General features: G+C 44.5%; 1 protein-coding gene across 2 annotated transcripts in view; it reads right to left on the bottom strand.

The window, feature by feature from the left end:
* SLC35F3 (solute carrier family 35 member F3) overlaps nt 1-12,758 on the bottom strand; it is a 413,829-nt gene that overhangs the window by 10,552 nt on the left and 390,519 nt on the right. For both annotated transcript variants that reach the window (XM_055372857.2, XM_004028611.5), the window contains one exon: nt 4,863-5,082. In XM_055372857.2, coding sequence (XP_055228832.1) covers nt 4,863-5,082 — 220 coding nt within the window. The remainder of the gene's footprint in view (nt 1-4,862; nt 5,083-12,758) is intronic.

The raw sequence follows: 12,758 nt of genomic DNA, 5'->3' as shown, positions 1-12,758 counted from the left end.
TGTGCCACCCCATCAGTTCATTCTGACAGGCAGGCAGGGGACTCTGATCTCCTCCTCCACACCTCCCAGCCTTCTCCTGGGAGTCCCGCCCACAAGGCACAGTGTTGACATCTCTGGCTGTGGGCCTTCCACTCTCCGGACATCAGCAGCCCTGCTATGACCGGACCCATGTGCTGGGATGTGAACTAGGGTCCCTACCTCACTCTCAATACCCTGTGGAGCATAGCAGGGTTGGAACGTGCCCTGTGCCTTTGGGAGCAGAGCTCAAGATTCCTTCCTGATGCCTGGAATTCCTGTTAAGTTTCCAGTTCTATCTTTTAAAAAGTATGCGCATATGTTACATTTGACACCCTGACACATCTGAGTTTCTGGGTTTTCATGTGACAATATTTTCCTGCCCATTTCCTGCACTAAAACAAACTCTCTAGGAAGGCCAGTCAAGTCCGCCCTGTGGTTCCATGTGCTCCATGTACATCTTCTCCCTACTGGGGCCCCTGGACAGGTGCTGAGGGTGGGTGTGGAATCATGACAACGGAGCTTCCCTGACCTCCCCATGCCTCTCCTTCCTTACACTGTCCTGTCCCCCCAGTCCTCAATGCTCCCCACGGAACAATCCTGAAACGAAGACTGATGGGTCACAGTGGCCCAAGACCGAGATGGGTAAGAGCCACCACCTCTTCTTTGTCTAGGGAACAGTTGGCTGGAAGTAAGGAACACAGGCCGGGGATTACTGCTTAGCATCTTCATGTCCTCATCCAGCATGGTGACCCACTGTCATAACCTGCCCGGCTGCCAGAGCTCTAGATCTGAGTCCCACGCACCCAGGCCTGAGTCACAGACACACCACTCATCTCCATGACAGTTCTGCTCCCTGCTCCCTGTGGGGCTGAATGGGAAGGCAACAGAAACCTTTGAGCTTTAAAGAGGAGAGAGGAGGGTTAGTGGTGCCCTAGGTGAGGTCTAATCACCGTTCAGACTAGGGCTCCTCCTGCTTAGTCTTGCTAGAAGGTGGCAAGGCCTGGTGCAGTGGTTCACACCTGTAATCCCAGTGCTTTGGGAGGCTGAGGCGGGCAGATTGCTTGGGCCCACAAGTTCAAGACCAGCCTGGGCAACATGGTGAGACTCTGTCTCTACAAAATATGCAAAAAATTAGCTGGGTGTGGTGGCATGCCCCTGACTACCAGCTACTCAGGAGGTTGAGGTGAAAGGATCACTTGAGCCCAGAAGGTTGAGGCTGCAGTGAGCTATGATAGCACCACTGCAGTCCAGCCTGGGTGACATAGTGAGATCCTGTCTCTGCAAAACAAAAACAAACAAACAAACAGAAAAACCTAAAAAAACCAAACAACAAAACGTGGCAGGGTGCCTGTTCTCTGCCAAACAGAACCCCATTTGGAAGCTTTTTAGATTTGCATAGCTTCAGGCAATTTTACAAAAGGGAAAAATGGACTGATTTTTAATCATTCTTCCCCCAACTCTTTCCCTCCCAGCTGCTGGCCTGCTCTCATTGACTCAAGGAATATTGGAGTTTGGAGGGAACTGGGGGATCCTCTAGTCCACACCTTCTATGTCTGAGAGTAGAAAGTGGCCTGGGCTGTGAGCTCCACCATTGCCTGTCCACTGTGGCTTCCCCCATGCTGGGCTCAGGTTGCAGAGGGCAGCCCCCCACACAGAAGGGAGTCAGGACCAGATACCAGATACTGTTTGGGAATGGATGGCCCCTTTTGAAACACTGTGAACATTTTGATTATTGGAAACATCAGCTGGAATCTGATTGAGATGCGAACTGATCTTGGAAAAAGGTCCATGATCCCCAGGAATGTGCCGCTGGGGTTTGAGGACCCCACGGATGACCTCTTAGCTCATCTTCTGGCTCCTTCCCCCGTCCCTCCTGGTTTAAAGACCCTCACTGTGATTGGTGGTCCCGAACAGCCCTGAACAATCGGAGAATCTCACCTCCCATTTCCCCTGACATGGAGGCTGGGGGTGGTCTCACTCAGCCTGGCTGCAGCTAGCAGGCAGTGTGCGCCCAGGGTTCTACCTGCTCCCATCCTACTCTTGCTTTTGCCACATTAAACTGCCTCTCTAAATGTTCATCCACCAACAAGAGAATTGGGCTGATCCATCAACCCCCTCCAACTGAGAAGGAATAATAAGAATAATGCCATTGAGAAAAGATACCATTTGTTGAGTTTTATGTGTGAGGCATGCATCATCTTATTCTCACAACTGTTTTCTAAGATGAGTAGTAATATTCTCTCCATTTAACAGAGGCTCAGAGACATTTACTAGTCTGCTCAAGGTCCAAACAGCTTATAACAATGGAGCCAAGATCTGTGACCTCGTCACTTGACTCTAGCCTAGGACATCTCCATCGCTGAGCTAGAACCCTGACCTGGAGAACCAGGGAACATACAGAAAGCACACCTAAGCAGAGAGTCAGATGGCGACACAAGGAGCCACCTTGGCTCCTTCCAAACAGACACTCCAATGGCTTCTCACCCTCTCATACCATACGTGGCCAGGAATCTCCCCAGCATGATAAGACACGTTTGCTTCCTTTTGGATCTGCGCACATGACTTCGACCTATTGATGTTTTCCAGGAACCGTGGCCCTTGTGGTTTGAATAATTGCCTTAATAACACAAGTATCCTTAGCAGCCAATTCCACAAACATAAGGCTGTGCCTTCAACATGGATTTTTATGTCTGCTTGACTCTCAAGCTCATATGCTCAGCCCTCCAGGATGGAGAACTATGTTAATTCTTTTCAGTCTTTGGAAGTTACCTAATGGACAATGCCAGCCAACCCAGGTCTGAGTGAAGTCTGAGCAGTCCCATGCACCAGTTAGATATTATCTTGGAACTAAATCTCCATCTGTTTATCAAGGAGAATCTCTCAGTCCCTTTGGCAGATGGCAGTGTCTCATGATGGATTTTGCTAGCTCTCTGAACTCCTGAAGAAGAGAAGAGGGAGTTCCAACACAACCTGTGGGAGGAAGCTCTTAGATGACTGGTCATGCACTTCTGAGAGGAATAATGATTATTAGAGAGACTCATAACTGCACAGTGCTTTGCAAATTACAAAATGCCATCAATGCCATCACCGACACTGGCTCCTGGGATCTTCATTCAGTGTCAGTCTAGTACCAAAGGCCTTCAACACAAAACTTTGCTCAGTACACAGTGATCAGCAACAGACCAAACCAATCAAGTGGCCACCATGGCCGGAATGTGCCATATTCTGAGGATGACTGTTGGGTGGGGGGTTGGAGGGGTCTTATCCATGTATAGCAGTAAAGATCTGGAAGCATCTTATTGCTTTCTATGAATTTAGGAGTATTTTTCAAGTTTTTCACACCTCCTTCTCTTAACCTCAAAAAAAAAATGGGTTTCTTCTGCTAGATGCAGAATTAACCTTGAAGCTTCTCTTCCCAGGAACAGGGTCTCATTTGGAATTTTCTAGGGACATCTGAGTCATGCCAAAAATTTCCATAAATTCTCCTGGCTCTTTACATCAAAATAAAGTCAGGAAGGACATGGGTGGGTGGCAGGGGGGCCCAGGACATTCAGATCTTCAGCATCGAGTCAGGCAGCCTGCTGGGTGGCTCACTGTGAGAAGTATCTGCATTTCTTGCAGAGATGCATCAGATCATTTATTTGCTGAAAGCTTTTCTGGTGGCACAGAGAGTGAGTTTTTATTCCAAAATTAACATTAAGCCTCAAAACAAATTTTCCCCCTACTGCAAGCTAAAAATATAACTCAGAAGTTGACTCACGTCCCCACTGCTGTTTGGGTAACTTAGGTGGGTGTGAATGCACCATTAGGGTGATGTCATTGTTCCCAGGACAATGAGGGAAGGACGGAAGTAGAGGGCCCTGCACTGGTGGCCAGCAGGGTTTACTTTCATGGGACTGCCCCTCAAACCGGCTCTTAGCTTTGTGGCTGAAGGGGAAAGCTGTGCACTAACTACAGGAGAACTAGCGGCCTGGCTAAATGCTCTCGGCGCTGGTTTGTAGCAAGGTGATGACGGGGCAGTGACAGCTCCTGGCCACAAGAGGGAGCCAGTCAGAAGTCTCTAGGGTTCTGCCCTGTGCGAAACTTCACCTGTTTCTTTTATTCGGGGGAACCTCTCTGTATTTCAGCTGATATTTGATAGTGCACGTGTCCTATTTCATACAGTTGTTAGGAAATCCGACGAGCTAACTTTGACTAGCTTCTAATGCAATTGACTGGGTCTCGGTTGTAAAATGAGAGGTAATTCAAGGGATATAATTTCACTCCCCCTTCGTCATTGGTTAGAAGGAAGTGAAGCTGGCCCTTCACAGTTGGGACTTAGCATGAGTGTGTCTGGCCAACTCTGGCTGTGTACACAAGGCCCAGGCAAAGGGCCAAGACTGCATTCACGCATGGATGCCGAAGGATCCTTTGGGTTTCACGCACATCCTCACCCAAGAGTGGCAGTGTTAGCAGAAAGCTCCAGGCTGCAGGGCACGGTCATGTCACGCCCTACAGCCGGGAAAGCCGCCCATGAGAGACGGGGTGAGCACGCAGAGAGCGGAGCACATCGCCATTCCCAGGCTGGGTCCCCGACTGGCACACACTTTAGGGAATGCTTGTTGAAATGCTTGAAATGAAAGGTGCTTTAATGAATGCTTGTCTAGTATGGTTTGCAAGCAAGAAGGTTGGCAAGGCACACCAAGAACCGGGCCCTCTGCTGGGCTCATTTTCTGCTGCAAATCAGAAGGAAAGTGGTCAGCAGCTTATGCTCATGGTCCAGCACATGGAGCTAAGCAAGCCGATGGGCAGGTTTTGGTTGACATGACTGAGTGAAGGAGGAAGACAGATAATAAGGAACTTACCCTCACTCCCATGAATCTGTCCCTGAGAACGATCCATGAGAGCAAGAACACAAAAGCTTTGTTGCAGCAGAACAACACGGAGACATCCGTAGTGTTTATTTTCTTTATTGCATGTAAGTACAGGTAGTTTGTGAGTGTCCAAAGAACACCAAAGGGTGCTGCCTTGGTAAAAAACACCTTCAAAGTCAAGCCATTGTCTCCAAAAAATCGACAGCATTCCCTAAAACAAGGAAAGAGAGGCATTGTTATTATTTTCCTGGGTTCAGACAGACCATTTATTTCCTATACCAAGTTTTTTTTTTAAGCAAATATAGGAAGGGGCAGGGTTTTAAAATTTATTATTTTTAATAAACATCTTTCTATTAAAGCCCTTCAACCTATTGCTTTAGTCCACTGAAACAAATATTGAACAGTGATCTAATGTCACAGATTCTTCCTTCTGTTCATGTTAAGCTTGGAATTTACGGTTCTATACAGAAGGTAATGTTGGTGTGTTATCTGACCTGAAGGCCTAATTCTATGCTGATTGACTGAGGGATTCTGTCACTTGCTGAGTAAGAGAAGGGGGTCACTAAACCTTTTTTGGGGTGGGGGTTGTGGGAGAAGGACGGCAATGGAGGAGGATGGATACTCTAAGACAGGGTGTCTAATCTTTTGGCTTTTCTGGGTCACAATAGAAAAAGAATTGTCTTAGGCCACATATAAACTACACTAACACTAATGATAGCTGATGAGCTACAAAAACAAATCGCAAAAAAAAACTCATAATGTTTTAAGAAAGTTTACAAATTTGTGTTGGGCCTCATTCAAAGCCAGCCTGGACCACATGTGGCCTGTGGGACAGGGGTTGGACAAGCTTGCTCTAAGAGAACACATTGAAACATAGTTTTAAAAAATGTTGCCCTCAGTTGGAATTATCTTTGTGATCAGGCAGGGGCAGTCACTTCTTGGGTATATCTAATACATTTTGGCTATGATATGAATAGTGTTAACTCGTGACCTATTTTCTCCCTGAGGCCATTTTTAGGGTACCTGTTCCACCATGTGGAAGCCTCACTTCTCTAAGACACTATCTAGCACAGGAAGAATAAGCAGATCCAAAAGTTCAGAGTCTAACGCGGGAATGAGATGAGGAAACATCTGTAGAAGAAAGTCTTTTGATGCCATTCTAGAGTCTAGGGGGAAGGATCACAGATAGTTCAAAAAATCTTTAAGAAAATTAAAGCCAGTCTTCTACATGCAGAAGAAGGAAGTAGAGGAGGCCGTGGGGAGCTCGGCGGGGGGAGAAAGGCCACTAAGAAGGCTTGGTTGACAGCTGCCTGTTTCCTTGACTGTTGGGGAGTGAAGATCATTGCTGGGTTGGGCCCGATGAGCCAGGCAAGGAGATGGACAAGTGAGGAGGCACTGCTTCGTGGAAGTCCCTGTCCAGGCTCATGGATATGGTGCAGCACTGCCACCGCTGGGGATGGCCTGCCAGCTAGGAAGGGAGTCAGCCTGCTAGTGATCTAGAAATAGACTCAGTCCCAAATGAACTGCCACGAGAACAAAAGAAAAGACATCTCTAGAATAAACCAAATGCACTAGGTTGGGGGAATAGCTCTGGTCTGTGCCACTTCATACTAAAATGCAGAGAAAAAGGAGGAAAATTAAAAACAAGAGTCAAAGGGGATTGGGTAAGATTTTAAATTTAATTTTCCTATCAATCTAGAAGGAAATCTGTCTTTGTTCATGACTCAACTACGGGATGTCCATAGCAGGAACAGGAAAACTCCTTAGAGAAAGGCATGAGAGCCTGGGATATTGGGAGAGGAGAAACACACTTACCGTTTTGTGGAGTCTGGTGCAGTTTGGCCACCTCTCTCTGTACACAGAGTCCTATGTTGCTTCTGAACAAACCGGGGCCAGGTAAAACATTCACTTCACTAAATTTATCATGAAACCGATTCAACTGAATTGATTCCATTTTGGCTTTATATAGCTGCAACCCTCATCTAACTGAGAGGCTGATATTTCTGTTAGCCATGTAATTTTCATACAGTATTCCAGCTACATTTTCTATGGGGTTTTCCCAAGCCCCTGTTTGCAGAACAGTCTGTTCCCCCAGGGGCAGTGACCATGAATGATGGCTTCCTTTACGTTTGTGATTATGGTGGCTACAAAGTGATGCTGGTCCATTGAGTATGACCAAAATAAAATACAAATATTCTTTCTGGCCATTAATGTCAATCTATCTCCACTATACTTAGAGGTTTCCCTTTCTAAGAGAAGAACATCATGCAAGCAGAATTTCCAAGTTCCACCTGGCTCACTGTCATGAAAAACAATTCATCTTCTGGAAGGGGCCATCCAAGGCTAACTGGGCAACCTACTTCCTCTTTGAAAATCCATATTTGACTCCTCCAAAGCCTGATCATTGTAGGTGGGATGGAGAAGGGAGGTAGGGCACAGATACGGCTTGGTATTGATGGCCCAAGTTGCTGGAAATGGGGAGAGAGTGGGGATCCCATCCTGGAGATGAAAAAGGTGACTCCGAGGCCTCGCAGAGTCCTGCTGGCCCTTTAAGGCCTCATGGCCAGGAGATCACAGCTTAGGTTGGTAGGTCTTGGTTCTAATGAGACCAAGGCAATTGGCCCCCTGGACTGGTGAGCTTTGTGATACTTTGAGACCAAAGACTATGCACTAATCTTCAGTGCTAAGAGATTAGCGCACAGTCTTTGGTCTTAAAATAGCATAATATTGGCCCGCAGTGGTGGCTCACACCTGTAATCCTAGCACTTTGAGAGGCCGAGGCGGGTCAGCTGAGGTCAGGAGTTTGGGACAAGCCTGGCCAACACAGTGAAACCCTGTCTCTACTAAAAATTCAAAAATTAGCCAGGCATGGTGGTGAGCACCTGTAATCCCAGCTACTCGGCAGCCTGAGGCAGGAGAATCACTTGAACCCGGGAGGCGGAGGTTGCAGTGAGCTGAGATTGCACCATTGCACTCCAGCCTAAGTGACAAGAGTGAAACTCCATCTCAAAAAACAAACAAACAAAAAAACCCAGCACAATATCTCAGGATCTGGCTGGCCCACGTACGTCCTTGATTGTGAGGGAACCCAAGACAGATGATGAATATGAATCCATTTCTGCCAGAGACCTCCCTCTTCTTGGTATACAAATGGAGCACAGTCAACACTCTCTTGACTGACGCCCACATTACTGACGGGACAGTCTAACGCCCTTCATTCCTTCTGCTCACTGATGCTGCTGGCAGGCTTAAGACTAGAGGGTGTTAGTGGGTGCAGCACACCAGCATGGCACATGTATACATATGTAACTAACCTGCACAATGTGCACATGTACCCTAAAACTTAAAGTATAATAAAAATAAATAAATAAATAAATACATGGCATCAAAAAAAAAAAAAAAAAAAAAGACTAGAGGGTGGCAGGTTACTTCCAGAACACTCAAGTCCTTCTGTTCCTACGGATTGAGTCACATACAAAGATTAGATGTATTTACTTCTGATCCTGCTTGTGCCAGTTAGCTGTTCTTGGTATTTCAATTACACGGTTTAATTAAGTATTTCATAAACCAATGAAATATGAGTGGGAAACGAAACCTTTTTTTCCATGAAATCTAAATTGAGAGCTTCAAGAAAGACTTAATAAAAGTAAGCAATACTAGGCTGGGGCCGGTGGCTCACGCCTGTAATCCCAGCACTTTGGGAGGCCAAGGTGGGTGGATCACAGGCTCAGGAGATCGAGACCAGCCTGACCAACATGGTGAAACCCCATTTCTACTAAAAACACAAAAAAATTAGCCAGGCATGGTGGTGCGTGCCTGTAGTCCCAGCTACTTGGGAGACTGAGGGAGGGGAATCGCTTGAACCTGGAAGGCGGAGGTTGCAGTGAGCCAAGGTGGTGCCACTGCATTCTAGCCTGGTGACAGAGCAAGACTCTGTCTCAAAAAAAAAAAAAGCAATACTGCTACCGAATATTTAATTATTCAATAGAATTATCCAAAGAAACATGGTAAAAGAAAAAATGGTAAAAATCTATAAGTTCTGCACTCATATTATTTGACAAATACTTACATACTTATGTTCTTAGTACTCTTTAAAGAATCCTAGCTGGGATAGCCTGTCTTAACTTCATATTCTAACTTTTCTATGAATTTCTAAAATTTGGTTATATCACACATTTAGGGATGAGGATGGCTTATCATTTAATTCATATCAACAAACACTGGTTTAGCACTTGCCATTCCCACAATTCTAGACAAGGCCTTGTGGCTGATACAGAAAAGTAAACTTTTTAAGCTAAGGAAGCTTTTCTTTTAAACTAAGATGAATTATTTCTTTTGTAATTTCCTCCACTTCAGTTTTTCTATTTAGTTTTTTTCTATTTCAGTTTTTCTGGTGCTTCTTTTAGTTTGATATTGGATCTTTTGGTTTGATCTTCTAATTTTCTTTTTTCCTTCTCGCTTTCTCTATCTTATTTTATGGGAGATTATCTTGACTTTATATTCCTACTCTTCTATTACATTTTAAATATTGGTATCCTACATTTAATTTTCAAGAGCAGCCCCTGCTCATGAGAAGGTGTAATTGGGGAGATAACATTTATCCTTCCATAGAAGGCAATGCAAGCCTAACATATTCACATAGGAGATAGATGGTGTGGAATATAATGATGCTACAGTGGAGAGTTGGGCTGACTGGATAAGTCCTCATAAAAATGTGGATTTTGAGCTGAACCAAAGGACTAAAGGACAGGAAGGATTTATATAGGTATGTGCGTGGGGTGGCAGAGAGATGATATCCTTGCAGAGATAAGAGAAGATATTGTATCTATGAAACAAGAACAAATGGTTATTAAAAAGGATATAATCTTGGAAATTAAATATATGATATAACTACATTTTAAAAATTAATAGACATTTTGGGAGGCCAAGGTGGGCAGATCACTTGAGGTCAGGAGTTCAAGACCAGCCTGGCCAATATGGTGAAACCCTGCCTCTACTAAAAAAATATAAAAATTAGCTGGTGTGGTGGTACGCACCTGTAGTCCCAGCTACTTGGGAGGCTGAGGCATGAGAATCGCTTAAACCTTGGAGGTGGAGGTTGCAGTGAGCCAAGATCATGCCACTGCACTCCAGCCTGTGTAATAGAGCAAGACTCTGTCTCAAAAAAAAAAATTAATAGAAAAGTTAGAATATAAAGTCAAAATAATCTCCCATAAAATGAGAGAGAGAGGGAGAGAGGAAGAAGGAAGGAAGGAAGAAAGGAAGGAAGGAAGGAAGGAAGGAAAGAAGGAAGGAAGGAAGGAAGGATAAAATTAGAAGATTAAACCAGAAAGTCCAATATCAAACTAAAAGAAACCCCAGAAGGAGCAAACAGAAAAAATGAAGTGGAGGAAATTACAAAATAAATCATTCAAGACAGTTTCTCAGAACTGAAAGACATGAATCTTCATAATGTAAGGGGCCACCAAGTACCAAAAAAATGAATAAAGAAAGAACCACAACAAGGCACCTATTTGTAAAATAAAGGTATAAAGAGAAAACCTAAAATCTCCCAAGAGAAATAAAACAAACAAGGTCAAGAAATAGGAAATTGTAATTTCATCAGACACCACCACAACCAAAATGGAAGCTAGACAATCATGGCACAACGCATTAACATTTTTGAAGGAAAATTTTTTTTCCAGCCAGAATTCTATCACCAATCAATTATCAGTCAAAGGTGGAGGTAGACTGAAGGCATTTTCAGCTATGCAGTCCTCAACAGCGGTGTCTCCCAAGCCACTGGAGGACAGGCTGCACCAAAGCAAGGGTGTAGACCAAGGAGGAGAAAGACGTCGCAGCTGGAAGCAGGCCAGCTCCACACGGGCAAGAGAGAAAGTGGGTCCCAGCATCAACAGGGTGCTCTGCTGCAGACCGGGAACCGCAGAAGGCTCCTGGAGATTCTCTGAGGAAGTCTTGTGATTAAGCAAGAACAGGGAAAATAGTGATAAGGCTTTTGAGGTGGCAGAACGTTTAGGGGAAGAAATAGCAATCATTACATGGAAATCAAGATGAATGAGACAAAAGAGGGAAATATTGTTGGCAGGAGAAATGACAGGTTTTTCACAAAAGGAGGCAGAGTCAGTGAACAACATATGTGTGCTTATGATAATGCAAACACTATTAACTAAAAATTGGGATATTATTATGTTGGGGGTGGGGAAGAAAGGGTAGGGTGAGATAGAAATCAGAGGATGTCTATATTTAAGAAATACTGAGATAAGAATTTAATTTAGCTAAATTGGTATAAATACTAGAGAAAAGTATCCACAAGAATTGAGGGTGGCTGAGAGTAGGCAGATGTGGAGCTAGAAGAAGTTGCTCCTTTTTACCATAATTCTTTTACTACTATTTTGCTTTTCCAGAGTATGTGCATGCATTGAATTGCTAAAATTAAGTTAATTAAAAACACATAAGAGAGAGGTAAAGTTTCTGCGGTTGAAGCTGAAATGTGGGCACTCAGACAGCTTTGAGGGGTGCAGTTTGAAAACCACACAGAGAGAGAGAAGCCCTGCAATTAACAGTGAAGGATGCCACAGCCCAGACAGACGAAAAGACCCACTCAAGTTCAAACAGATGTTAGTAGCGGAGCCAAACCTGCAGCCTGGGCTTATTCCTCAGTGAACACTCTTATGTTCCTCTTTTTCCCGTACCCATTTCATCACCATTTAAACATGTCTAAGCTTTTCCAACTTTAACATACCCCTGTACAAAAACAAGCCTCTCACCCGCCCCTTTCCTCTGTTCCCCTCTCTCATAGCCACACTTTTCAGAATAGCCATCTACGCTCACATTCTCCATGACCTTGCCTTCCTCACTGTCCAGCTACTCTAGTCCGTGCCTGCTCCCCACACTCATTCAAACCCGTGGACCAACTGTGAATGACCTTCACATTGCCAATTCCAGAAGGCACTTTTGGGTGTTCATCTTACTCTGAGAAGCCTCCTACATTGTTGACTGTTTCTCCCTGAAACACCCTCTTAGCTTCCAACTCAGCACAGTCCCCAAAGTTTCCTTTGACCTCTCCACATCCTTCTAGACTTCCTCTGTAGGCCTTCTTTGGTATTTTTCTTTTTTCTTTTAATTTCTTCTAAAAAAAAAAAAACAACAACAACCCAGGATACATGTGCAGAATGTGCAGGTGTGTTACATAGGTACATGCGTGCCATGGTGGTTTGCTGCACCTATTGACCCGTCCTCTCAGTTCCCTTTCCTCATCCCTCATCCTTCAACAGGCCCTGGTGTGTGTTGTTCCCCTCTCTGTGTCCACGTGTTCTCAATGTTCAAATCCCACTTATGAGTGAGAACGTGGGGTGTTTGGTGTTCTGTTCCTGTGTTAGTTTGCTGAGGCTGATGGCTTCCAGCTTCATCCATGTTCCTGCAAAGGACATGATCTCATTTCTTTTCATGGCTGCATAGTATTCCATGGTGTATATGTACTGCACTTTCTTTATCCAGTCTATCATTGATGGGCATTTGGGTTGGTTCCATGTCTTTGCTATGGTAAATAGTGCTGCAATAAACATATGTGTGCATGTGTTTTTATAGTGGAATGATTTAGATTCCTTTGTGTATATACTCAGTAATGGGATTGCTGGGTCAAATAGTATTTCTGGTTCTAGATCCTTGAGGAATTACTGCACTGTATTCCACAGCAGTTGAACTAATTTACATTCCCACCAAGAGTGTAAAAGTTCCTATTTCTCCACAGCCTCACCAGCATCTATTGTTTCCTGACTTTTTAATAATTGCCATTCTGACTGGCATGAGATGGTATCGCATTCTGATTTTGATTTGCATTTCTCTGATGATCAGTGATGTTGAGCATTTTTTTATATGTTTGTTGGC

Source organism: Gorilla gorilla, chromosome 1, assembly GCF_029281585.2.
Source record: "Gorilla gorilla gorilla isolate KB3781 chromosome 1, NHGRI_mGorGor1-v2.1_pri, whole genome shotgun sequence".
Lineage (NCBI taxonomy): Eukaryota > Metazoa > Chordata > Mammalia > Primates > Hominidae > Gorilla > Gorilla gorilla.
The sequence above is the reverse complement of the archived record's forward strand: the minus strand, read 5'-3'. Positions and strand labels throughout refer to the sequence as shown.